The 27,328-nt window shown below is 47.0% G+C and overlaps 1 protein-coding gene across 1 annotated transcript in view; it reads left to right on the top strand.

The window, feature by feature from the left end:
- The first annotated feature begins 5,980 nt into the window (after positions 1 to 5,980).
- PLA2G4E (phospholipase A2 group IVE) overlaps positions 5,981 to 27,328 on the top strand; it is a 57,843-nt gene continuing 36,495 nt past the window's right edge. The window contains exon 1 of the mRNA XM_046007266.1: positions 5,981 to 6,312. Coding sequence (XP_045863222.1) covers positions 6,292 to 6,312 — 21 coding nt within the window. The 5' untranslated portion in view covers positions 5,981 to 6,291. The remainder of the gene's footprint in view (positions 6,313 to 27,328) is intronic.

The raw sequence follows: 27,328 nt of genomic DNA, 5'->3' as shown, positions 1-27,328 counted from the left end.
GCCCAATGAGACCAGCACTGTCATGGGCAGCGGCAGGGACCCGTTATAAATATTTAATTGTATATGTATTTAAGTTCAGAACTCACAATGCTGTGAAGCCATTCCCCGCCAGTATTCACCAAGAATGCTAGGGGGAAGGGCGCCTGGGTGGCTCAGTGGGTTAAGCCTCTGCCTTCAGCTCAGGTCATGATCTCAGGGTCCTGGGATCAAGCCCCACATCTCAGGCTTTCTGCTCAGCGGGAAGCCTGCTACCCCTTCCCCCTCGCCTGCCTCTCTGCCTCCTTGTGAACTCTATCTCTGTCAAATAAATAAATAAAATTAAAAAAAAGAAGAAGAAGAAGAAAGAATACTGCGGGGAGTGACTGAGCCTCCTGCAGCCCAGGGGAGTGGGGTGTTCTGTAGGACTGGTGTAGGGCAGGCCCTTGCCCTTGGGGATTTCTGGGCACAAGCCCCCCAGGGCAAGAACTTGTGTTTTGGCTGAGGTTGAAGTTCACTTGCTTGCCTTTTATTTGTAATATGCAGGAAGTGGATTTTGCAGGGGACTAACCTAGAGGAAACCTGGAGACTTTCCTTATTTCTAAAGGGAAAACACATTCAGATACTCCCTGACACAGACCTGTGCAAGACTTGAAGACTTCTCCTGGGCTGCTCACCCGGGTTATGCCCCTGAGGGTCTGCAGGGAAGGAGCTTCAGGACTCAAGTAGAAGCCACCACAGAGGATGGCAGTTCCAGCCAGTGTGACACTAGGGACACTGTCCAGTCACCTTCTGACTTGCTTCTATTTTTCCAGCTTCACTGAGATGCGATTGACAAATAAAAATTTTATATATTGGGCTGTAGAGGTGGCTCAGTTGGTTAAGCTGCTGCCTTCAGCTCAGGTCATGATCCCAGAGTCCTGGGATCGAGTCCCACATGGGGCTCCCTGCTCCACGGGAAGCCTGATTCTCCCCACCCCCTACTTCCCCTGCTTGTGTTCCCCTCCCTCTGTCAAATTAATAAATAAAAACTTTAAAAAATTTTTAATACATTTAGGTTGTTCAATGTTGTTATTAAAAGGTGTACAAGGTGGGCGCCTGCATAGCTCAGTCAGTTAACAGTCTGTGTTTAGCTCCGGTCCTGATCCCAGTCTCTGGACAGAGTCCCCTGACCCACTCCCTGCTCCACAGGGGAGTCTAGCCTGCTCCACAGGGAGTCTGCTTCTCCCTCTGCCCCGCCCACTCAATCTCTCTCTCTCTCTCTCTCAAATAAATAAATAAAATCTTTTTTTAAAAAAAAAAAGTTATACAGGGGCGCCTGGTGGCTTAGTGGGTTAAGCCTCTGCCTTCGGCTCAGGTCATGATCTCGGGGTTCTGGGATCGAGCCCCACATCGGGCTCTCTGCTCAGTGGGGAGCCTGCTTCCTCCTCTCTCTCTGCCTGCCTCTCTGCATACTTGTGATCTCTGTCAAATGAATAAATAAAATCTTTTTAAAAAATTTTTAAAAAGGTATACAACATGATGATGTGATACATGTACACGCTATAACCTGATTACCACAATCAAGTTAATTAACCCATCAATCCCCCACGTGGTTACCAGTGTGCACCTGGGCGCACATGCGCATGCTCCAATTACCACAATCAAGTTAATTAACCCGTCAATCACCCCATATGGTTACCAGTGTGGACGTAGGCGCGTATGCACATGCTCTTGGGCAACAGGATGGGATTTACTGTCTTAGCAAGTTTCAAATACACAATACAACATAATTAACTATAATCACCACTTCCCCACTTCTTTCCAGAGAAGTTTAAGATTTCACCTTGATTTCACACCCTCTCCACAACTGCTTCTAATAGTGTCCTGACCAAAACGGCACTCTGAAAAGCAGACTGTTGTCCCAGCCTCTCCCTACCTCACAGACCCCCCTGAAGCAGATATGTGCTTGCATAGAGCTCCTGAGGTTTGAGCTAGGGGAGACATACACAGATGACCAAGACCAGGAAGATGTGGTCAAAATTGGCTTCATCTTCCTCTCTCCTGGAAGAAGAGCTGTGTCTGGCTATTTCTTCCTGGGAGCTGGAGCAGAGTCCTGAAGTGAGAAGCAGGTGTGAACTGGGGTGGGTGAGACTCAAGCCTTCTATACTTGGAGCAGGAGAGGAGGGCACTATGAGGGTGGGGGGAGGGGAGGTTCTGCAAGATGTTGTTCTGGAATGTTGAGAGGTCCTGAGTCCCTGGCCAAGAAAGAATTCTAAGACTTCTTTGGCGCAAAAAGGTGGTTTTATTAAAGCATGGGGCCAGGGTCCGGCCGGGGAGGGGGAGGGGGAGGGGGAGGGGGAGGGGGGTGGGGGGTGAGAGGTGGGCAGAAAGGGCTGCTGCTCAGGGGTTGTGAGGAGTGGCTGATTATGTACTTGGGAACTGGTGGAGGTAAAGAAAAAGCAAGATGTTCAAAAGAACCTTCATACGCTAAAGAAGACCTCAAGATACTGGAGGCCTGGCTTGTGTCAAATTAAGGTTGTTTTTCCTTCTAGTAAGGAACTTCCTGGAGGAATGAGATCCTCTCTCACAAGTCCTCATCAATGGGATGAAGGTCATAAAGGAGCATAACTTTGTTTACATTTCCTTCTGCCTTGGTTTCCCACACCACTCATAGAAGGGAGGGTGGTATTAGGGCACCAGGAAATTGAGTTATGGGTCTCCTAATGTTAAACTATTGATAAGAATGCTTTTTCCTTGTAAATCACTAAGTCATTAGAACATTCATGTCTTTCAGGGCTGTGATCTCTATCCATTTACCATTTGTTTTTCCCTCCCCTTAGTCTAAGGGCAACTAGGAGGGCCTGAGGAATGCCCTGTATGTCCCACTGGGAAGGGTGGGAGGGTGAGGTGGGGGTGTCAGCTTGTGCTTCGTCCTCAGCCTGCCTTCTGCTCCCTCATCGCCCATCTCCTCTCTCACCCCGTCTCTCCTGTCACCACGCTTCTGCCTTGGAGCAGCCCTGAAGTTGGGACTCTGGAAGGTCACCAAGCAAGGAGAGGGTCTTGGAGGGCAGGAAGAAGGGAGGCAGGGGAAGGGAAGCCCTGGATCCCCTCTCTGCAGCCCTACGTCTAGGCCTCTCTCTGATAAGGCTGCTCTCCCCACTCACTTTTCGGGGAGTCCTGGCTTCTACACTGGGCCACCGGCTCTGCCACCACCAACTAGCACCGGGTCAGCCTTGACCCAGGATCTGACGGGTCGGTTGCTTAGAATCAGCACCATTCTGGGTCCCACTCCCACTCCGTGAGGCATTGCAGCCTCTTCCAGGTACCCTCCAGGATGCACTGCGCAGGGCAGAGGGCTCTGAATCGCCGTGACTGGGCCCTCCTTTGCCTTCGTGAAGCCTGAAAAACACGGACCAGAAAAGTTTGAAATTATCCCCTTCTGATACCTATATTTATCTTTAAAATTTCTAAATTTTAGGGTAAGATTAAGGAAATGAGAACAAGGGGCGCCTGGGTGGCTTGTTCAGTTGAGGGCCAACTCTTGGTTTGGACTCCCATCATGATCTCAGGGTCATCAGATCCAGCCTCGCATTGGGCTCCAAGCTGGACGTGGAGCCTGCTTAAGATTCTCTCTCTCTGGGGCACCTGGGTGGCTCAGTGGGTTAAAGCCTCTGCCTTCGGCTCAGGTCATGATTCCAGGGTCCTGGGATCGAGCCCCGCATCGGGCTCTCTGCTCAGCAGGGGGCCTGCTTCTTCCTCTCTCTCTGCCTGCCTCTCTGCCTACTTGTGATTTCTGTCTGTCAAATTAAAAAAAAAAAAAATCTTAAAAAAAAAAAAGATTCTCTCTCTCTCTCCCTCCTTCCTCCCCACCCTCTCTCAAAAAAAAGGAAGCAAGAAAAAAAGAAGAAAAAGAAAATGAGAATATGTAGGTACAGTTAGGTATTTAATTTACTCGTGTTCAATAATCACCTGCCAGTACCTGATCTAATCCGGGTTTCCCCCCGGCATTCTGAAAGTTCTCCTGTAGTCAGAAGTTCTTTTGGGTCACACAGACAGCTTTCTCTTAGACGTCGAGGAATCTTGGCTTCCAATGTCCTTGTAGACCAGATATCTTCATCCACAGAACTTCTTTTTCTTCCAACCTCGAGCTTCTTCTCTTTGTGGCAAAATAAAAAGTAAAATATTATAGTCATATCTGGCCGCTGCCCTCTTACTCTACAAATAAATACATGTCCCCCAATCATTTGCTGGCATCGGCTTCTAATAAAGATTTCCAGAAATAACTCCCTCATAAATGGCCCCACTTAGTAAATGGCCGAATGCCATGTTGACAAGAGATCCAGCGACTCTGCAGGTCACTTTCCAAATGCCTCCTTTGTACAGCGACCTGTGCGCGTGTGTGTGCATGCATGTGTGTGTGCTTGCTTTTATCATTATTATTACCGTCATTCACGCTATGTTTTCCAAATAGCACAGTAGGGAACAAAAAAATCTCTTCCTCTACCCATCTCAGTTTCTCTGCCTGTTGTCCTGTGAATTAGAGGGAACAAAGACAGAAAGGCACCAACAGAAGTACATTAACATGCGCGTGGTCAGGGAACACGGGGACACTTGGTCAGGAGTAACTAATGGGGTGCTCAGTATTTTGGATTACATAGCATCTTAGCAAAGGAGCAATGCATTTTTATTTAAGATTTTTTGTTATTCATTTAAGAGAGAGAAAGAGCACAAGCAAAGGGAGCTGCAGGTAAAGGGAGAAACAGGCTCCCTGCTGAGCAAGGAGCCCGATGTAGGGCTCCATCCCAGGACCCTAGAATCATGACCTGAGCCAAAGGCAGACGCTTAACGGACTGAGCCACCCAGACACCCGGAGCAATGCATTTCTAGAGAAGTGACAAGATAAGGGAAAAGGACCTTGAATTTCTAGGGTGGCTAGTTAGTCAAGTCTGTCAGGAGAGTTCCTCTGTGCTTCTCTGGGGTGATGAGGTTCAGGTGTTGTCTCCACTGATTAACTTCCATCCTTGCTAGCGGCCAGGGGAGGACAGACACATCTGTAAACGTTTGTCCCGCTTTTAGGCAAAAAGGGGGAGGGCAGAGGGCTTTTCTCGTAACTGCTTCTTTTCAGTTGCCTTCAGTTTAAAATAATCCTTCCGCCAAGGGGCATATCTGGGGCAGGGAGAGGTGAGGCCAGACTGTGCCACTCTTCAGCTTTCTCCTACTCTTAACTCTTCTTACAGAAAAAGGCAGACAGGGGAAAGGACCCTTTCCTCACAGGACTCTGGTCCGTGAGATGTGGGTCCAGCTGCCGATGGGTTTCTGATTCACCGGCGGCTTAGGTCATAGACAGTCTCCGCTTGGAACACTACAGCCTCAAGAACGACAGACTGGAAACAGGGGAGCTTATGGGGTGTCCCCAACTAGAGACGATGCCGGGTCACTCAGAGCCCACACGCTCAGAGACTAAAAGATGCACCTTCGAATGGACAGTTTCAAACCCTCGTCAACAGGAACACCGAGTGTTTGGGTTTTGTCTTTAGGTTAGCGTTTACGGAGCTATGATGCATTCTCTCTCAGCTGCCAGACACAGCATGTATTAAACCAACGGAAGAGCTCAGATGAGAGACAGAGTGAATTTTTAAATTCTCTTCTGGCCTCGGGGCCCCCTCCGTGGACCCTGAACACCATGCCAGGTATTTATTTTGGGGGCTCAGTGGAGCGATGTGGGGGTGTCAGCTAAGAGCCAGAGAGTGGCTTCTCCTCCCTCAGGAGCCAGGACAGCCTCAGTCACCTCACCTCCAGCCCTGTTCCACCCACTGACAGGCTGGGTTTCACAAGTTTAAAAATAGCTGCTGAGCCGTGAGCAGCCATCTCTGAGCCTGCATCCAGCTGGGAAAGGCAGGCCTCTCCTGACCAAAAGCGTCATCCTAGCTCCCTGCTTTCCTTTCACACAACACACGAACATTCTCTCCACCAAAATAGGTCCAGTTGTTTGAATATTCACAGAGACGTGGGAGTCCTTCAGCTCAGCCCTGACATCTTTCACCTCCTTAATAATTCATCAGGCTCATTTATCGTCCCGAGGAGTCCAATGGCATTGTTCCACATTTTTGCAAAACTCCCTTGACATTTCCCGAGGATGTCGAGATGCCTCAGTGTGAAGGACCAACCCCAGCTCCATACAGCCTGTCCTGAGGCCCAGAGAGGGGGACGCGCCCGGAATGACCCTCTAGAGCCTGTAAGAGGCTGAAGAAGACAGCAGGTCAGAAAGGAAGATCAGTGAGTTAGAGCATCCACGGGACCTGGAAAGCTCCTCGTCTCCCACCTCTGCTTCCCATGGCCCTTTGGGGTGCTCAGGTATGTCTGCATTCCTGGGGACAGGGCTCCTACCCCGTAAATTTAACCCCCACTTTGCTGACCCCGAACGAGATCACCTACATCGCTGTGGAGTTAAGAGGTTGAGGTTTTGTTCATTCCTTTCCTGCCCAGAGGAATCTCTTCACCCTCACCTCCCTCACCTGTCCTTTCCTGCCACCTTGACCCGGTGACAGCTGTTACTGAGGGCACTCTAAGTGCCTGACACTCTGCGGGCAGAGGGATTAGCATTTCTGTTTGTTGAGAAGGCTGAGGCTCAGAGGGCTGTGGTCCCCCAGCTAGTCCACGGGAGACCTGGGCTGGAGGGCATTTCTATTGCTATGATACTGAGGAGAGGGGGTGCGGAGGTCATGGGGTGTGTGGCACGTGGCAGGCACTCAAACCGGGCAATAGTAGTGGCCGGACGGGGTCGTAAATGTTGCGGGGAAATGCACTAAATCGGCCTCCCTCAGGAACCCCCTTCCCCATTGGTCAGTGAAGAGAAAACCTTGAATAAGTAATTGGTAATTTAGTGGGCTAAAAAAAATCGAACAGTGTCTTTAGGTAGTTATCAGTGGGTCCAGATCTGCCCACCAACTCCCAGTCTGCCTGCGTGTGTGAGCTTCTTGGAGGCACGCAGCAGTTGGAGAGGAGGCAACGTTCCTGTGTCCTTCTGGCAGCCACGGTCTCATCAGTGGTGCCAGGCTGAGCTCTGCAGGGGAGAGCCTCTTCCTTCTGTGGGCCTGGGCCTTGCTCACAGGGAGCACTGGTCATAGTCCCTTGCCTTCCTATGGACCCCTCTGTCCCTGCCTCACCCTCTGTCTGGCCCCAGGGTTGGTGGGTGGATCCTGGGCCTTGACCATAGGTCCCCTTGCCTGGCCCCAATGGGCCCCATTTTTTATAGCTGCGGTGGTTAACCAGCATCCATAACACAGGCAATGAGGGCCAATTGGGGGAGGGGGGTGACCAAGCCTCCCAAGGACACCACTCTACCTCTTGGCCAGGATGACTGCCCTACAGAATCACTAGGACCCCTGCCCAGTGACTTCTGTCAGAGTCACAAGTGAAGAGTGGTCGAGGGCCCATTCCAGGGCTTCCCTCCATCTCCCTGCCCCACACCCTTCCCACCCATCCTATAATCCTCCCCTGCCGTCCTCAGTGAGCAGGCTTTCTTCCCCTCTTCCTGACCTTTCCAGAAGTCTCTGTGGTCTGATAGGTGACTCCTGCTCTTAATATGCTGCCGTGGGAGGAGACACACTCAGCTCTTGCCCTGACAGAGAGGTCAGCCCCTGCCTCCCCTGGTGTCAGAAACCTCCTGACTCACACTTAGAGGCAGCCGGCCTTTAAAACGTAATGGTTCGGTATTTGTAAGAGTGTTGTCCTCACTGGTGAGAGGCAGAGGGCATGGGCTGTGGAGTCACACTAGAGTTTGATACCTTTCTCTGTCCTTTGCCAGCCCTGTGACCTTAGACCAGCTTCCTAACCTCTTAAGACGTGAGTTTCTTCACCCAAGGGGAAAAAATTATGAGGAGTAAATAGCGTGTGCTTAGCAGATGCTTGGAGCGTATGAAGTTGGAGCAATGTTGACCATTATTGATTTTATGATTCTTTCTTCCCTTATGCCTGTGTCATCCCCCCACCTGACGTGGTTCAGGAATGAGGCTGCATGGTTGAGAAAGAGGCAACTACACAAAGACATTGTATTTAATCTTAATGTTTTCATATATGTGAGTATATATATATATATAAATAACCATTTCAGAAAATGTTTGGAAACATAAAGGAAAAATCCATCACAATCCTTTAATACAGTAACTGTCCCTTTTCATCTTTTTTCTTCTTGGATAACTTTGACATAATGGTGCTTATAATATTTATACCAGGGGAAAACCTAAAATTATAGTCATAAATATTTTCTAAGTCAGTCCTTAAATCTCACAACTGTCACTTCAGTGGATAAACCCTATTCCATGGTGGGCCTTTACTCTGATTTATTAAGATTTGCGGTGAAATTCTAGAGTTTTTATAGGTGCTTTGTTTTTGTAAACTTCGGTGGAATTCCTCAAACTGGTCAGTCGGTCATTCCCTAAGTCCGTCTGAAATATCTGAACAGGATAAGAAGAAACACAGCTCCGTAAGGGGGGGGGGTAATGTTAGGGAGTGTATGTCTTTGGGGAGTCACATATGACTGGGGAGGATGTATGTGCATTTGGTGATGGAGAAGTCCTTGATTACTTACATGACAAATTTAGAGGGAATCACAAGGAACCACCACCAGTCTTCAAACAGCTCCTCATCTGCCCTCTGTTTTGGTCCTGGAAAGACCACCACATGGACCACGTCTTTGTCTTTCTAGAGCCCCCTTAGAGGCCAGCATCACTGGGAAGCATATTGTCACTCAGCAATACTTCAGCAAAAATCAGTTTATCAGATAAGCTGTAAATCAGTTTTCAGAGTCACCATTTCCTCCATTGCATTCTTGGGTAACTCTTCCTGTAGGTCGTCACTTATCTCTCATCTCAAGAAGACCAGGAACCACATGCAAAGCATTTATTCATTGGTTGAACAAATATTTATTGAGCTCCCACTGTGTTCCTAGTGTTGTTCTAGGAGTGGGAGATAGAGCACTGAGCAGGTCAGGCAAGATCCAGCTCTCTTCCAACTTATATTCTAATGGGGGAAGACAGACAATAAGCAAATAGATAACTATTTCTGTGTCATAGGTAAAAGAACAAAATAGGTGATAATGAGGGAGAGCAGCAGGGGAGGGACAGCAATAGGATGGTAACACTTGAACCAAGACCATGAGAACCATGAGAAGACTAACGAGAATATGTTCCAAAGAGAGAGTAAATTGTAAGTGCAAAGGCCCTGGGGCAGGTACAAGGTTGATCTGTTCTGGAAACAGAAAACCAGTGTGGGGAGAAGAGAGCAGGGAAAGAGAGGAAGAAGTCTGTGGTGGAAGACGAGGTCAGAGCCTTATGCTGATTTGGATGCCATAGAGGTGGTTTCTGTGTTGTTCTGAAGCAGTGGGGGGGCCCCGGAGTGTTTTCATTGGAGGGGTGGCTTTATCTGATTTGTGTTTCACACAGATTGCTTTGGTTGATCTGTGGAGAATGGGCTGCCTGGCAGACAAGAGGGGAAACAGCCGGGCAAGTGAGGAGGTATCTGCTGTAGTTCAGGACACAGCTGGAGCTCGACTGCAGTGCTCACGGTGGACAATAGATGTGGACAGATTCTGGATTTTTCTGGAGGTGAGACTTACAGGACTGACTGTCACTTGGATGTGAAATGAGACATCAGTGATGCCTCCTCAGTTTTGCCTTAATAAGTGGAGGGGTGAGTGCCCGTACTCTGCTGGGGAGCACCCAGGTAGAAATGGGTCCAGGGTGGAGGGCACTGGAGATGTCTGTCTTGGACATTTTTAAATTTGAGATGCCAGATATATACCCAAGTAGAGATAGCTGTCAGATGGGCAGTTGAAAATACAAGTCTGGGTCTCAGGCGCTAGAGACTTGCTCTGTAAACGCCCCATACTATCATTGGATTGGGTTGTCAGTAAAAAGCACAAACTTTGTGCCACTCACTCATGTCTTGTCTGGCACAGACCTGGGATGTTGAGATGGGCCGCTGGCAGGCTGGCTGCTGGTAAGAGCGCCCACTATCTGCGACATAAAGGCTGATGCCTCCTGGCGGCTGCAGAGACCTGGCCAAATCAGGCCCCACCCTTGCTCCCCTACTCAGGTCACACACCCTGTGGCTCCACAGGGCTCGTAGGGCTCGCTCACTCCCTCGCTCACTCCCTCACTCGGTGCTGCCCACCTGGCATGAGGCAAGCTCCTTCCCACTTCTTCTGGATTCTGCTGCTTCCCCTCCTGGAGAGCCCTTCCATCCTCCTGCTTTTCCTTCCAGGCCCAGCTCAAGGCTCAGTTCCTCAGTCTCTCCCCGCCTTCCCTTCACTTTGCTACTTGGCGGATTTCCCTTCAGGACCTCCCCTGTGGTTCCACCTTTCCCCACCAGGTGACTGAAGCCACTGCATGTCCTTTCCCCACCCTTCATATCTAACTCACCTTCCTCCTGCTTGGGTCTGTCCCGAAGTCCCTCTCAAATCCCATCTCTTCTTTCCATCTCTGCCTCTTACCCTGGCCCAATTCATCATTTCCCATCTGACCCACTGCAACTCATCTTTCTACCTCTAGCCTTGTCCCCTCCATTCCACACACGGCAGCCAGTGACCTTTTTCACATCACTTCTCCGTTTCACATCTGTCTATGGCATCCAATCCCATAGGATAAAATACCAAATCTTTACCAAGTCTTCAAGGCCTCATGTGATTTGGCCAACTTCCCAGGCATTTCTCACTTTGTCACTCCCTACTTATGATGCCCCCGATACACACGTTCATCTCCTAAGTGCACCAGCTTCGACCACTGCTCGGCACCTTGTACATGCTGGACCTGCAGCCCATGTGGGGCTACCTCAGATCTTTCTTTACATTTAGCTTAAAGGCTGCTTCCTCCAAGAGCTCATCCCTGACTCCTCCCCCGAGCGAAATCCGGTATCCTCTGCTAGGATCTTTAATAGCACCCTGTGCTTTTCCTTGATCAGACGTGTCAGAATTTATTATTATTAATTGCTTTTCACTTATTTGTATGTTGCCTAGCAACTGGATTTCACCCCTCCACAAGGGCAGGTGCAACGTCTGACTTGACACCCAGAATCTACGGTATAGCATAGCATCTAGCAGGAACAAGTGCTCACTGTCATTGCCATCGGCGAACAAAGCTTTCCTTCACTTCTCTTCCTCAAACTGATTGTTAGGTTCTTTGCCTTTAGTTAGTCCTTCCCAATTTATTTGTCTCATAGCAGAAACATTAAAAATAGCAATAGATACCATATATTAAGATTCATTCTATGCTAGACTCTGCGTGCCCATCGTGTGTATGTGTGTGTGTATCTTTACAATAATCCTGTGAAATAGATACTATCAATCCCATTTTATAGATTAGGAAAATGAGTCTCAGAGAGAGAAAGTAATCGCCTAGTGCTACCCAGCTAGTAAATGTCATGGGCCAGGTGTTTATTCAGGCCTCGTGGACTCCAAAACTCTTATTCTTCCCTCTACATTTGTCTGTGGGGGTGTTGTCTGCAGCTGGTCTGTGAAATTTTGTTGTTGTTGTGTTTTGTCGGTGGTCTCTTGGGTTTGTGGTGGTTGCTGTTTTTCTGTTTTGTTTTGTTTCCGGTATCTTCCATCTCTGCACTGGAAGTCCCCATAAGTACCTGCCACTTATGTGTCACGTTATGATGGTGCGTCAGAGGACAGGTGAGAGCCATGCAGGACGAAGGTTCCAGATGTCTGTCAGAGTTGCCCTGGGAGGCGTGTTCCAGGGCTGGGTCTAAGAAAGACAGGGCAGCCGGCCATCTGCAGAGTCTGACTTACGGGGGCCCAAAGGCCCAGTGTCTCATAATATCTTGCCGATCAGGCCAGTCTGGCTCTGTCCCATCCTCTCCTCCCTGCCCAGTGAAATTCCCATCACGGGAGCTGCTTATGTGTTTGGCGACAAGAGTTGGCCTGACCTTCAGAAGGCTTCTCCCATAGACACTTCAAGCAGCAGAAGGGGTTAGTTAGCGAATGGTCCCAGGATCAAGGGTGTGTCTGGATGGGGAGTAATAGACTCTCAAAAGGGAAGCAGATGTTCCGGATTCTAGAACCATCGCCAGCATAGTAGAGGATTCTCTTCTGTGCTCCCAGGCAGGTACCTCTTGCATAATTCCAGCAATGCAAATTTCACAGCTCCCCTGTGACCAAGTTCTTTCTTACCCTGAGGTCAAACCTACCCACCCACAACGGCCCATTTCCACCGCCAGGTGTGACGCAGCATCGGTCTAACCCTTTCCTGTACTTGACAGCCCTTTACTTTACGTACCCTGAGTTAGTTTCCACGTTTGGCAGTGCCAAGACCCTGCTGTCCAGCCAAGACCCTGCTGTCCTGGGCTCCGTTTTGCATCCCAGTCAAGTTTTCAGTGAGCCTTGGGTTTGCTCCCTGCCTTGTCCCCTTGGGGATGTTCCAGCAGGGGGAAAGAGGAGGATCCAGATGGTGAACCACAGGCCAGCTGCTAGGTGGGAGGAGAGGGCCTCTGAGCACTTGAGGAAAAATCTGTCCCTGACCTTGTCCTTACTCAATGCTTCCTGCTGCTCTCAGAGAACAGGCCCAAGAGAATACACCTGCATACTTTTTACAATGAACATATGTAAATATCTGGTATGGTGACAGCACAGAGCAAGCTTGAAATCCAGTAATTTTCCTTCCCTTGTCTCCTTATTTACTTAACATATAAGTTACTTAGTATACAATCACTTTATCTATTTAACATACAGTAATGCTACTTTTAAAAAATTCTATTTATTGGGGTGCCTGGGTGGCTCAGTGGGTTAAGTCTCTGCTTTCGGCTCAGATCATGATTCCAGGGTCCTGGGATCGAGCCCCACATCAGGCTCTCTGCTCAGTGGGGAGCCTGCTTCCCCTTCTCTCTCTCTCTGCCTGCTGCTCTGCCTCCTTGTGATCTCTCTCTCTCTCTGTGTCAAATTAAAAAAAAAATTCTATTTATTTATTTGACCAGGGGTGGGGGGCGGGAGGGAGAGAGTAGCAGAGGGAGAGGCAAATTCCCTGCTGAGCAGGGAGCCTAATGCAGGGCTCCATCCCAGGACCCCGGGATCATGACCAGAGCTGAAGATAGACGCCTAACCAACAGAGCCGCCCAGGCATCCCAGCAAAACTACTTTTTCAAAAAATTGGTTTTTGGGGCGCCTGGGTGGCTCAGTGGGTTAAAGCCTCTGCCTTCGGCTCAGGTCATGATCCCAGGGTCCTGGAATCAAGCCGCACATCAGGATCTCTGCTCAGCAGGGAGCCTGCTTCCCTTCCTCTCTCTGCCTACCTCTCTGCCTACTTGTGATCTGTTTGTCAAATTAATAAATAAAGTCTTTTTTAAAAATTGGTTTCCTGTCAAGAACATGTAAGATTGTTCAGGATAGGTACTAGGAAAATTTTTAAAGTTTAATAAAGAAAATAAACATTCCCAATAATCTTATCATCTAGAGATAACTTTTTGAACCCTTAAGACAGTTCCTTTCAGTTTTTTTTTCTAGGCACATAGATACTTAGAAATCAGTTTTATTTACATATGCATGCAATATTGAGCTCATATTATAAAACTTTCCAGCAAATAGTAATCGTTTTCCTTTACCATTAGAAAAAAAAGTATTTTAATATGGCAACAATTATCATCTTACCATCTAAGTGTGATCATATCCGTCAATGTTTGATGCTATATTACCTCAAAGCCTAGAAAACATGTCATTAATATCCAAATTACAATGATTCCTCCCTCCTCTTTGCTGAGTTGGCAGAGATTTCAGTATTTCCCCAAGATTTCTCTCCAAGCAATTCAGAGAATTCCCAGGCTGTTGTCCTTGTCGGTGAGGTAGTTCCCATATCGCTTTTTTGCTGACTCTGGACTTCTCTACAGAGGTATCTCTGCTGACTTGCCCAGGCAAAGGAATGGACTTGCCTGCTCAGAATTAATGAGGAGAATCCCCTAGAAAAGTTACCAGATTATCAACTAGCACTTGGTAATGATAAGGCTCTCAACCCCCCCCAAACACAGAATCAGTCCCCACACCCCGCCATACACCCATGGCAGCAAGTTGATAAAAGAACTTTCAGCATCATTCCAGAGGCTTAGATTGCAATAAGCTAAGCCCCAATACTGAATCCCAGACACTAGTCCAACCTTCTCTCCTCTCTATGGGCGTTTCCTCCCTGGGACTCCCAGTGTCCTTCCCTGCCATCTGACCTCAATTGGTCTCTTGAGGTCTCTTCAGTTCATTATAGACATGTCTGTAATTTGAATGCCAGTGGGAAGGGGTCAGGGTCCTAAACTCCTTTTTCCACCAGGAGGCTTCTCTGCTCCTACATAAATCTATGGATGCAACAGTATTCCTAAAAAAGAGTGTAACCCAGTTGCCCTCAGCAACACCTTAGACCCAAAAGTCATGGCTATATTAAGACGGGAATGATGGCTATCTCTGTCCGTCAACAACTTCCAAACCATAACCCTTGTTAAACTCACAAAAACATGTTAAACTAACAACGAACTGCCTCATGGACACGGACAACAGCCCAGAAATTCTCAGAATTGCTTGGAGAGAAATCTTGGGGAAATACTGAAATCTCTGCCAATTTGGCAAGGAGGAGAGAGGAATCATTATAACGTGGATTTTTTTTATTGGTTTCATTTTATTTAACTCTGTAATTACTGTAACAAGTACAATGGACACAAAGAGGTTTGTAGAAACATTACAATTTACTATTGGGGAACATATACCTTAAATGCTGAATGCCAAGTTCAGCAAAGGTTGTGAGGAGTTGATGCATTTGTACTGCCTTAAGCACATCATTTATGATCAGATGGCCTATTAAAATGAAGGTCCTTACTGATTTATGTGATAGTACATAGGGCTAGTCCTCCAACGACTCCTACCACTTCTATCTTCTAATACTTACCCACCTGTGATATTGGAGGAAAATTTTTATGATCTTGGGATTTGGCTAAGGTTACAATAAATCTCAGTTTATCTTGGTGAATTGTAATTTGGATATTAATGACATGTTTTCTGGGCTTTAAGGTAACACAGCATCAAAAATTGATGGGTATGACCACGCTTAGATGATGAGATGATAATTGTCATTTTTCAAAATCTTTTTTTTCCTAATGGCAAAGAAAAACGATTACTTTTTGCTGATAGGTAGAAAAGTTTTACAATATGAGCTCAACATTGCCTGTTAACCTAACAACCAACAACAAAAACGAAAGGCAGTTACAGGAATAATGCTACATCAGATATCCCAAGGATTTGCACAAGAGTTTCTGTACAATCAATTCCTAGAAATAGAATTGCTGGGTATGAGTTCATGCAAATTTTAAATATTAATAAAAATTACCAAATCATCCTCCAAAAAGTTTATGCTGATTTACATTTTATCAACAAGGTCTCGTAGAGTCTCCCCCACACCCTGACCAATGTGCAATCTTATCAACTTCTCATCCTTGCCAATCTGATAGATGAAAAGTGACATCACTTTGCTGTTTCAATTTACATCCTCGTTATTTGTGATAATCTCTTACAGGCTTATTGCACAGTCCAGTGATCCCGACTTTGTCGAACATTGGAATCACCAGGGAAGTTTTAAAAATCCCAGGGTCCAGGTCACATGTCACACCAAGTACATCAGAATATCCAGGAGCCAGGCATCAATACTTGTTTAATGATCTCTAGGTAACTCCAGCATTGACCGTAGTTGGGGAGACACTGACGTAGGCATAACTGCCCGTGTGTATCTTTTGTCAATTTTTCTACTGAACTGTTTGCTTTTTAGTATTTATTTGAAAGTGCTTTTTGTTTACTGCGAAAATTAGCCCTTAGTCCTACATTTGGCGAATATTTTTGCATATGAGCCTTTTAGTACTGTCTGTGTTTGTCTTGACACAGAGAAGTTTATTGTGTCCAGAGTCAGAATTATCAATTTATTTTCTTCATTGCATCTCAGTTTTGGATCTCATTTCCTCAATAATGATGATAAAACAATAACTAATTGGGTTTTATTTCGTTTTTGGAAAGAGTAAGGTATGGATCCAGTTTATTCTTTATCCATATGGCAAGATAGTTACTTTTTTCAGAAACTACTTAATTTTCCAACATAATACTAGCACACCTGGGTGGCTCTGTTGGTTAGGCGTTTGCCTTCGGCTCAGGTCATGATCCCAGGGTCCTGGTATTTGCCCCAAGTCTGCTTGCTTCTCCCTCCCCCTCTACCCCTCCCCTCTTCTTGTGCTCTCTCTCTCTCTCTCTCTCTCAAAGAAATAAAATATTAAAAAAAAAACAACAAACTTTTTTTCTGGGGCACCTGGGTGGTTGTTAGGTTTTTAGTTCAGTTGTTAGGTGTCTGCCTTCAGCTCAGGTTGTGATCCTAGGGTCCTGGGATCGAGCTCCGCATCGGGCTCCCCGCTCTACAGGAAGCCTGCTTCTCCCTCTCCCACTCCCCCTGCTTGTGTTCTCTCTCTCGCTGTGTCTCTCTCTGTCGAATGAATAAATAAAATCTTTTTTAAAAAGCACTTTTTTCCAACACAATATAAAAAAAATCCATCTTTCCCCTATTAATCTGTAATGCCACCATTTTCACAGGTAAATTTCTTATTTATTTGCCCCCAGGTTTACCTACTATGTATTTTTTTAAAAGATTTTTATTTATTTATTTGACAGCAGAGGTCACAAGTTGGCAAATAGACAGGTGGTAGTGGGGGGAAGCAGGCTCCCACTGAGCAGGAAGCGCGATGATGCGCTGATGATGCGGGGCTTGATCTCAGGACCCTGAGATCATGACCTGAGCTGAATGCAGAGGCTTTAACCCACTGAGCCACCCAGGTGCCCCTACCTACTACCTTTTTCTTGCTATTGTGTATGTGATCTCATTTTTTTCTGGTGGTTATGATTTTTTGTAGGAAAATTTAAGATTTTTGCTTATTTTTTAATTTTTAAATTAAAAAACAATTTTTTTTCCCTCTCAGTCTGCATTTCCAAGAGTAGAATTACTTGGGCATGAATAGTTTTATAACTTCTGATAATTCCTACTGTATGCTGTTAAATATGGATGGTCGTTGGTTTGCCTATGATAAAGAAGGACTGAGACAGGTATACTGATAACGTCCCAAGAATATCGGCGGGAGGAAGTAAACGATCTTGAGAAGATACTCACGACTACTAATAATCAGGGATATTTACATTAAAACCACAATGAGATACCATTTCATACCATTGGATTAGCAAAACTCAGAAAGTCAGCCAATACTCCTGGGTATACCCCAATGGGAGCCCTCTTCCATGGTGATGGGAGTATAAATTAGTAAAAATATTCTGGGGAACAATTGGCAATATCTAGTAAAATTGGTGGTAATGTACATTATAAGCCAGCAGTGTCTACTTCCAGGGGATTATATACACTGAAGAAACATGACACCTACAGGAAAATTCACAGTAGGGTTAGTGCTACTATGTACTTCATTGAATCTAAGGTTCATCATTCACTAAGGGAAAACATTGCCAATTAAAGTATAACACGTCATTGGTTTTAATAAGTATCTCTTAATTCAGAGATTTTTAAATGTGAAAAAATGTAAGCCTTAGAATTGATGAAATATAGTAATTGTAAAAACTTAGACACAACTTAAATGGCCATCACACAAAAATGTGTGGATAAATTTTGGTCTACTTTACAGCTATGAAAACGAATGAGACAGATCTATACTAAGCAACATAAGCAAATTCTATAAACGTAATATCTAGCAACTAAGTTTGCTGTAGAATACATATTCATTATGTGATATTACTTATATAAAGTTTAAGACACGTAATGTTATACAAAATGGAGCTCAGAAACACAGACATATTTAGAAAAAGAATAAAGAAATGCCTTGGAATGATGGCTAGAAATCCAGGATTGTGGTTATGCCCAGGAGAGAGGGGAAATGACCATTCGAGGGGCACACAAGGGGACTTAACTCTGTTACCACTGTTCTATTTTTTACTCTGAGTAGTGGATTTATGGATGTTAACTTTATTATCCTCTATACATTTCATATGTCATAAAATTGCTCATACTTTTCTAAAAGGAGAAATTCAAATTAGAAGCTAAGCCAGGGAAGATGTGCTTTGCTGGGAGGCTCATTTATGTGGGCAGGAAAGCAGTTTCTCCCACCCTCCTCCCATCCTCTCCCAGCTGGATGGTTTGGGATTAAAAGGTCATCCTGAAGGTCAAGTATTGAGCTCATCTGTGAATTCTTATCCCGACTTACTTAGGATATGATTTCCATTTCCTGTGGTCCTTTTGCCATCTGCTTCTTCCTATGCTTGCTCTCCCCCATCCTGCCTGCCTTTCCCTTCCGTCCACTCAGCCTTACTCACTGGGAAGGGATGGCTGCCTCTTTCCGCTCCCAGCCTGAAGACAGAGTGAACCTCCTCTACTCCTGCTCTAGGCAGGGACAGTAACCAATGCTCTCCCTCCATCCTGGTTTACCTGGTGTTGAAATGGAATGAGGTAGGCAATGGTTGGTGCTCCTATGACTAGGAAAGGCTTTTCCCATGCAGGGATGTCACAAAGGCAAAGGTATGTGAGTGGGAGGTAGATGTATGACAGGGTTGACTTCCAGAGTCAAGGACCAACAAGAGACTTCAAACAAGGGGTGGGGGTGGGGGGAATGGGAGCAGATGAAAGAACTTGGAAGAGCTCTTGTCCCTAAAGGAGACCCCTGAAGATAAAAGCACAGACATGTACCTCCCATCTTAGAGGTGTCCTGGAGGAGATACTGTTTCCCTAATCTAAAGACACAAGGGACTCAGTGCAGGAGGCAGAAGAGGATATAACCCTGGATAGGCCTCCCCTCCATCTCCCAAACGGAGAGCCCCAAATGTGCTTTTATCAGAAGAACGGAAAAGGGATTCTTGGGGTCATTATGTCCACATACCAGGATCCCACACACAGACTCAATCATCTCTTAACTTCAGAACTGGCTTGAATACGTGAAATTTTTCCATATAGATTTTGCTTATGTACTCTGAAATAAAGCCAGCATACAATCAAATTATTTAATATCAAATAACTATAAAACTTAAGAGTAATTATAAATACTTATAAATAGGAATAATTACAAAATGCAGGTCTGGCTTGCCAAGTTTGCCTCTGCTTTAAAAAATACTTTCAAGGTGCCCCTCGGTGGTGCCGTCGTTGATCTTCCAGCTCCTGGTTTCAGCTCAGGTCATGATCTCATGATAGTGGGATCCAGCCCCACAGTGAGCCACTTGTCGGGCTCAGAGCTCAGCGAGGAATCTGCTGAGGTTTCTCTCTCCCTCTCCCAGTGTCCCCCCCTGCTCGCTCTTTCTCAAGTGAAAAAAATAAATCTTTAAAAATTATTTCCAAGAAAAGTTAGAAATAATGTAACCAATCATCCTAGTTTGCCCAGCATTCTGATTTTAGCACTGTATGTCCCTTGTCCCAGGAAACCCCTCATTCCTTGGCCAATCGGGTCATCTGGCCACCCTAAATGAGCCTTTAGTTATTGTTTGCAGCAGACGGGAGGTCAGGGCTCCAAGCCACGTATGACAGGGGCCTGGACTGCACTCCTGGAACCCTGAGTCCTTCCCTCCAAGGATGTGCATCACCAGAAAGAGGACTGGCACCCCTACTTCCTCCCACCACACGCCTACAAAGGCATGTGCACAGAGGGAGGAGGGAGGTGTCACCTGCACTTGGCAGGAAGTGGCTACAAGGCTGCCAGCTCCCACGCACTTGGGACACAGGGCCCACTCTGGACAGAGCTGGAGGACCCAGCTAGCAGCAGGAGGTGGCTCTTCTGGAAGGCTCGGGGCAGGCAGGGAGAGGGCTCCCAACCTTCTCTGCTCCTCACAGATGCAAGGGCCCCTTCTGCCTGCTGTGCTTGGATACAGGCTTGCCCAGGCACAGCCTAGATTCTAGCACCCCAACTCCAGAGTCAGCCCCAAGGCCCGCTCCCACCCGCCCCACCGCCAGGAATGCCCTTCGGCCCCATACATCTTCCCAGCAGCTCCCCTCTGCTCTCCAGGCCTGGGGTCTTGAAGCCCACCTGCCACCAACCCGCCAGCACTTGTAAGGGGGCGGGGCAGGGTGGGGGTGGGGCAGAGGAGGACAAGCCACCAGGTGGGACAGGGTCTCCCAGAAGCCTTGAATACGTGCAATTCTGTGCACTTCTGTGTCTGTCACCGGTGTCACTCACCACATCCTCAGAGCAAATCCTTTAACTCAGACCCTGGTCATGACATCAACATCAACCAAACAGCACTAAAAAGATCCTCAGGATATTTTGCCTGAACGAGCTAAAAGGCTCACACAAACCCTGAGTCCGGCAGAACAAGAAGGCTGAGGCTCAGGGGGACAGCTGGAAATGGGACTTTAGGGTCATGTTCTAGGACCCCCAGGGGCTGATAACGCTAATCCAGTTTGGTACAACTGGAGTTTGCTCTCCAGTGAGGGCTCAGGGTCACCCCCCCCCCCCCCACAACAAGAAAGAGTACATGTGTAGGCCCGGCAAGTGCACACCCCTCCCTGCCCCACCCCCCAACACATGCAGCTGGGGGAAGGAGTTGGTAAGAGGTGTGACCAGCCCTGGATCCTGCTGAGAACAGCCCCAAGGCTGTTTCACTCACCCCCAGTGCCCTCCTCATCAGGCCTCCCATCCTCCTCACCAAATGTCAACCTATTTTTAGTCACTTTTAGCTCTTCCCCGACCATATCCTTGGCTGTTCCTCCTTACTGGCATCAAACTCATCATTTCCACAGTGTGGTGACTGTCCTATTTTATTCAGAAGGACCCTAAGAGTCCCCCATTCTGATTCTGAGCTGAGGCCCAAGCACGGTGAGGCCTCAGTGGGCCGCAGGGCAGGACAGACCCCTGAAGTTAGCAGCAGCCAAGGACTCTGAGGCTTCCCAGTTCTGTGGTCTTGCCATGGCTGCGTCCCAGACTTGGCTGAGATGAAGGTTCCCCTGCTGGGATTCAGGACTCACCCTGTCCAGCCACCCATTGTACAGAAGAGGAAAGTGAGGCCCAGAGAGAGGAAGCCATTTGTTTCATATCATCCTGCAGGGCTGGACCTGGAGCCCATAGCTCCTGGCTTTCAGCCCAGGGCTCTGCCCAGCACACGGCTTTCCTAAACACCAATGGACACTGACCTTGAAATCGATAGGAGCCAATGTGTGCTTCAGCTCTGCTGGGCCTTGTCAAATTTGGTATGAAGGCATCTCCTGCTTTATAGACCCTCGCAGGCCAGTACTGTGTGGTCTTCCTCTCCTCTGCTCTGAGATGTGGTGGGGAGCAGATCTCAGGAAGGGACTGCAGACCCTTGGCTCAGGGGCTTGATCCAGAAGGAACCAGTGGGGGAATTATATTCCTCTGCTAGAACTTAGCCAAATTCAGGTAAAAGAGCACCAGGGGCACCTGGGTGACTCAGTCAGCTAGTGTCTGACTCTTGATTTCAGCTCAGGTTATGATCTCAGGGTCGTGAGATCGAGCCCTCCATCAGGCTCTGTGTTCAGCACGGAGTCTGCTTGAGATTCTCTCTCTCCCTCTGCCTCTAAAATAGATAAATAAAATCCTTAAAAAAAGAAAAAAGAGAACCAGTGAATGGGATAGACTGGATACAGTTCTTAATAGCACCAGTACAAACTCTACCCTGACACATTACCCCAGGGCTGAGCCTGCTAGAAGACTCCCCACCAGATCCTCTCCCTGTGGGGTTTGGGGGTCCCCCCAGTTTCCCTGACCGAGAAGCTGATGTCAAGAGACTTAGAAGAGTTTGGGGGATGCTTGGTCAGCCGGTTAGACCAAGAAGTGAGGGCCTCTTGTCACCCTTCTGTGGGAGAAGCCAGGAGCTCCCCCCACATCTGTCCTGTAGGTTCCCTCAGGCCCAACAGGAGAGGCCTGTGGGAGGGGAAGGGCAAGAGGAAGGGTGAGGGGAGACACGTGGCACCTCTTCTTATCCATTCATCTACGGATAGACCCTGAGGTTGATTCCATATCTTGACTATTGTCAATAACACTGCCCTGAACACAGGGGTGTGTGTATTCCTTCTGACTGGTGTTTCCATTTTCTTTACATAAATACTCAGTAGTGGTATTACTGGATCATACGGTAATTTTACTTTTAATTTTTTGAGGAACCTCCTCCCTGTTTTCCCCAGTGGCTGCAGCAGTTTACATTCCCACCAACAATGTAGGAGGGTTCCCTTCTCTCCACATCCTCGCCAGCACTTGTTATCACCCGTCTTTTTGGTAACAGGCCAACTGATAGGTATGAGGTGATATTTCATTATGGTTTTGATCATCTTTTTTTTTTAAAAACCCCTTAGTAAATCTTTGATCCTCAGGAGAGGATAATTCCCAGAGACTCCCTCACTCGCAAGCAGTGTCTGTTCAGAATCCCTTTCTCCAGAATCAGAGCCTTGTGAGGAGCAATTGTTCTCTCCCAATGTAATGTCATCTGTTGGAGGTACCTGGTGCCTCCTGGGCTCTGTGGCCAGTTGACTTTTGCCGGACACGGCCTCTGTCACTATCCAGGCCCTCCCACCCCTGTAAAGCAGCCATAGGGAAAGGCAGTATCATGCCTATGTAGACTTAACTTCTACCTAACCACAGACAGACTGGACTATGCTCTGGCCTGGCAGGGTTGACTGAAGGCAAAATGAAGAAATGAATAGAATTTGTAACACCCCTCCCCACTGCCCCCCAAGCCCCACCACCACCACCACTATCTTCCTCTTCAGCTTTCAGGCCTGCTCTGGAGTCTGCCCCCTTCTCCACAGATAAGCAGATCTTTATCTTTCCCCAGTGGCAGCTAGAGAATCCGAGGCAGGGGCCTCTCATAGATGATGGCTTCCCCTGGGGGCCACACTGGGCTGATAAAGGAGGCCAGCCTGCCTTCCAGCACTAGACGACCACACAGTGCTGCTGGTCACTGTTCTACGGGGATGGGAGAGGAATGGTTGCTATCTTTCTCAAACATTCTCCACTCCGAAACTTTCCCCGAGTTTTACACTGCCAACAAAAGACCAGGATTCTTGAACTTGATATCCAAGACTTTCTTTTGTCTCTCTTCTGAGCCTTCATACCTTTCTTCATGCTGGCTGGCCTGACACAGATGCCCCTTCCTGCTTTATCCATCAGGTCCCTCCCCTTCCTTCCGAGGCAAGTGCGAGGTCTTCCTGTGCAGGCAGCCTCTTCTGCCCTTCCCCGCCCCGGGTGGCCATGCTTTCTGAGTGGCATATTTTCACGTCTCTCCTCATACCTGACAGGAGGAGCATCCTAAGACCACTTGCATGACCTTTCCGACTCACCCAAATAGAAAGGAGCTCCTTGGGCAGGGATGATGTCTTGGTGTCTCTGGTATTCCTGTGCCTCACACCTCTGCAATGAAAGCATCGCTGACTAACCATCTGCCATGTGCTAACCTCTTTATCTCCTGCAGTCTCCATCACCGCCCCATGAGGTAGAAATCATTATGCTTTCCATTTCATGGATGGAGAAACTCAAGTGTATAGGGATAAATTCACCCAAGTTCATGCCGCTAATAGGTAGCAGAAGCTGTGTTCAAATCCAGGTCTATGAAACTTTGACGTCTAAACCAACTCTATCGTATTCAGTCAGGTTTGAGACAATGGCAATGTCATCCTCACAGAAGGAACTGGTGACAAAGAGTAAACGGCAGTGTACAAAAGGCTCCAGGCAGTCTCGCTGTGTGAGAGAGAGTCAGGAGCCAGAAAATAAAACCTATCTTCTAGTTGAAACCAGAGACCACAACTGTTAGGAGCAGGAACTTCACAGGATGGAGAAATGTTGAGCTGTGGACACAAGCGCTTTGAGGATGCAAAGTGCTCAGCTGGGCCTTACACATCGTGTTGTAAAGAGGAAGGACAGGGACGCCTGGGTGGCACAGTTAGTTAGATGCCTGCCTTTGGCTCAGGTCATGATCCCCAGGGTCCTGGGATCGAGTCCCGCATCGGGCTCCCTGATCAAAAAGGAGCCTGCTTCTCCCTCTCCCTCTGCCTGCTACTCCCCCTGCTTGTACTCTCTCTCTTTCTGTCAAATAAATAAATATTTAAAAGAAAACAAAAAGAGGAAGAACAGAAAATACTTGTGAGCCAGATCTATTGCCTGCACTAAGAATATTACCTACACTGGGATGAAGGTCCTTTCTTGTCCTGTTTATGCTTATTTTGTATCTCCCACCATGAAATGGTAGTTAGCTTGTTGGCCAGAGATTCTGATACATCTCAACATATTAACACGTATCTCCTGATGTGTGTGTTGTTAGAGCCAGACTGACTTGCCTCCCAAACCTGTCACTTACCATGGTGACCCTTAGCTAATTACTTATTACTCCATGTTTCAATTCTTTTTTTAGTGAGATAACACTATCTACCTCGCAGGTAATATAAAATATATAGCATAGCTTTGTCACTTTGTATACATTCAGTAAATGTTAGCCACTTGATTTGTATTGACATCTGCGTAATATTCCAGGTGTGTGAATGTGTCCTAACATTCAAAACATTTCCTCCACTAGTGAGGTCAGGTGTTTCCAGCTGATGAACAAGACAAGCAATATCTTTGCCCTATAAAATGTTATAGTCTGATAGAAAGAGTCAAAAAGAATCAATGAAAAAGATAATCCAAGATATGATCCATTAAATCAGGTCAAATAAGCAGAGTGACCCAAAGCAAGTTGGTGGGCCAGAGGCATACATGTTCTGGAGGGCAGTCAGGCAAGAGTTGCTGGAGAAAAGGACATTTGATCAGATCTGTGACCATGAGAAGGAACAGCAACATATAAAGTCAGGGTCAAGGATATCAGGCTAGGGGGGCGCTTGGCTGGCTCAGTGGGTTAAAGCCTCTGCCTTTGGCTCAGGTCATGATCCCAGGGTCCTGGGATGGAGTCCCACATCGGGCTCTCTGCTCAGCGGGGAGCCTGCTTCCTCCTCTCTCTCTCTGCCTACTGTGATCTCTGTCTGTCAAATAAATAAATAAAATTTTTTAAAAAAAGAGAGGATATCAGGCTAGGGAATGGCAAGTGCAGAACCCGTGATGTAGGAAAGAGCTTGCCATGTTCCAGACATGGAGGGCTGGTGTAGCTGGTGACGGGGGCGGGGGGGGGGGGGGAGTAGAACAGATGTGAGCAGCCAGACTACCCCGGACCTTTCAGGGCTATGGCAAGATGTGAGAGCAGCCAGAGGCTGGGAGGGTTTTACTCATGGCCGTCACAGAATGTAGCTGATGTTTTTGGAGATAACTTGTGCCTTCAGCAGAGAATGGCTTGTAGGAAGGCAAAAGTGGAAGCAGGGAGACCAGTCAGGCTAACTCAGTCGTTGAGATGAGTGGAGGTGGTGACTGGCACTAGCCCAGTGGCCGTGAAGCTGGGGAAAACTAGAGGGAAAAAATCTCCTCTTTGTGCAGAGGACCGGAGACATGGAGCACATCTTCTTCAGTCCCGTGAGCCCCATGCTTGCCCCTATGATTGGTTATTTCCCTGTACCCACATTTCCTTCCCCATTCTCTCGTCGGGAAAGGCAACCACGACTCAGCCTTCTCAGTGTTTTCTGACTGAACACCTGCAGTGAAATCTCGGTGTTTCAATGTGCCCTTCCCTGAATGCAGACATTTTAAGCATCTCCTCAAATGCCTGTCAGCTTTTTGGGTTTCCCTCCAGTGTAAACTGCCGGTTCCAATCTCTGGTCCGTTTTTGCGCTGGCACAGCCATCTTTTTTCTTGTGGGTTACATAAAAATTCTTTGTGTATGCCAGATGTCAAACCTTTGGTGATCTGCGGATGCATTATAAATATCTTTTGTCTATCTCTCTTCTATCAACTTTTTTGGTGTGATCTTAGTTGACAGAAATCCTTAAGCCTTATGTAACGACATTTAGAAATGTTTTTGCCCTATGGTTCATGGTTTCGAAGTGCTGTTTAAGAAATCCTTCTCATCCCCAGATCACAGGAAAGAGTCTCCTACATTTTCTTCTATGAACTTCGTCATTTTCCATGTCAGGTGTTGATCCATTTACAGCCCTTTTATTTAGTATAGAAGTAAGTGGGGCTGCTGTTTAATTTGTTCTATTTAGTGAGCCGCTCATGTCCACGTCATCTGTCAAACAGCTATTCTTTCCCTATTGACTTGTGGTGCCAACTTTATCATTGATTAAGTTCCCTTAACAGGGCGTGTCTCCCATCCCTCTATTTCATCCCATTGGTCCGGTTCTTACACCAACAACATACTGCTTGTCTAAGTGTGCTTCTGTAGTTTACTCAGAATATGGCAGGGCAAGACTCTCCTCTTTACCAGTATTTTTTTTTTTTTAGATTTTTATTTATTTATTTGACAGAGAGAGATCACAAGGAGGCAGAGAGGCAGGCTCCCTGCTGAGTAGGAATGCGGGGCTTGATCTCAGGACCCTGAGATCATGACCTGAGCCGAAGGCAGAGGCTTTAACCCACTGAGCCACCCAGGCTCCCCACCAGTATTTTTTAAGGGTGAGTTTGTTACCCATGGATATTTATCAAGAGAAAGAAATTTGGGATATATTTTGCAAATAACAGTGTCCTTGTAGCATCCTTTGGCTTTCCTGAAATTTTGTATGTTTCTCTATATTCAAATCTGGTAATATATCCTTATTGGCTTCTAGGTTTTGTATCTGATTTAGGAAAATTCTCTCCATCCCAGTATTATATTAATATTCTCCAGTATCTTATTTTAAATCTTCTGTAGTTTTATTTTAATGGTTAGATATTTAATCTGTCTGGAATTTGTTTCTGTGTAATTAGAAGTTGGGATCGAAGTATTTTATTCCAGTGGCAAGCTAGCTTTTCCAATAACAAATAGCCCATCCTTTCACCCTATTTGAAAGACTTCCTTTATCATATTCTAAAATTCCATATATATGCATAGGGCTGTTTGGGGGGATTTACTTGATTTAAGGAAGGTGCTGGAATCCACAATTTGTTGGCAAAGGATGGGTAAGCATTGGATACATTTGAGCAGGAGAATGGCTGTTTGAAGGGGTGTTTCCAAAGCTCCCTGGCCAGTCAGGTGTGTGGGGGATGAATCCCTGAGAGAACAAGGAGGCTGAGAGACAGATGTCATGGACAGGATAGGAAGGAAGGGACAGGCACCAGAAGCCTCTTGAAAGAGGAAAGGTGAGAAATTCATCCTTGCAGACTTCTTGGACTTCTCCGGGGAGGGATGTCAGCTGAACCACAAATCTGCTTTTCATGCTGGCTTCCCCAAGGCCAAGGGCTGCTGGCGAGAGGCAAGTCCTGGTTGCAGTAGTCAATGGGAGTCAGATAACAAGGCCCCGGACACTGCCACAGGCAGAGGCCACCCAGG

This window comes from Meles meles, chromosome 6 (genome assembly GCF_922984935.1).
Source record: "Meles meles chromosome 6, mMelMel3.1 paternal haplotype, whole genome shotgun sequence".
NCBI classification, from domain to species: Eukaryota; Metazoa; Chordata; class Mammalia; order Carnivora; family Mustelidae; genus Meles; species Meles meles.
The sequence above is the reverse complement of the archived record's forward strand: the minus strand, read 5'-3'. Positions and strand labels throughout refer to the sequence as shown.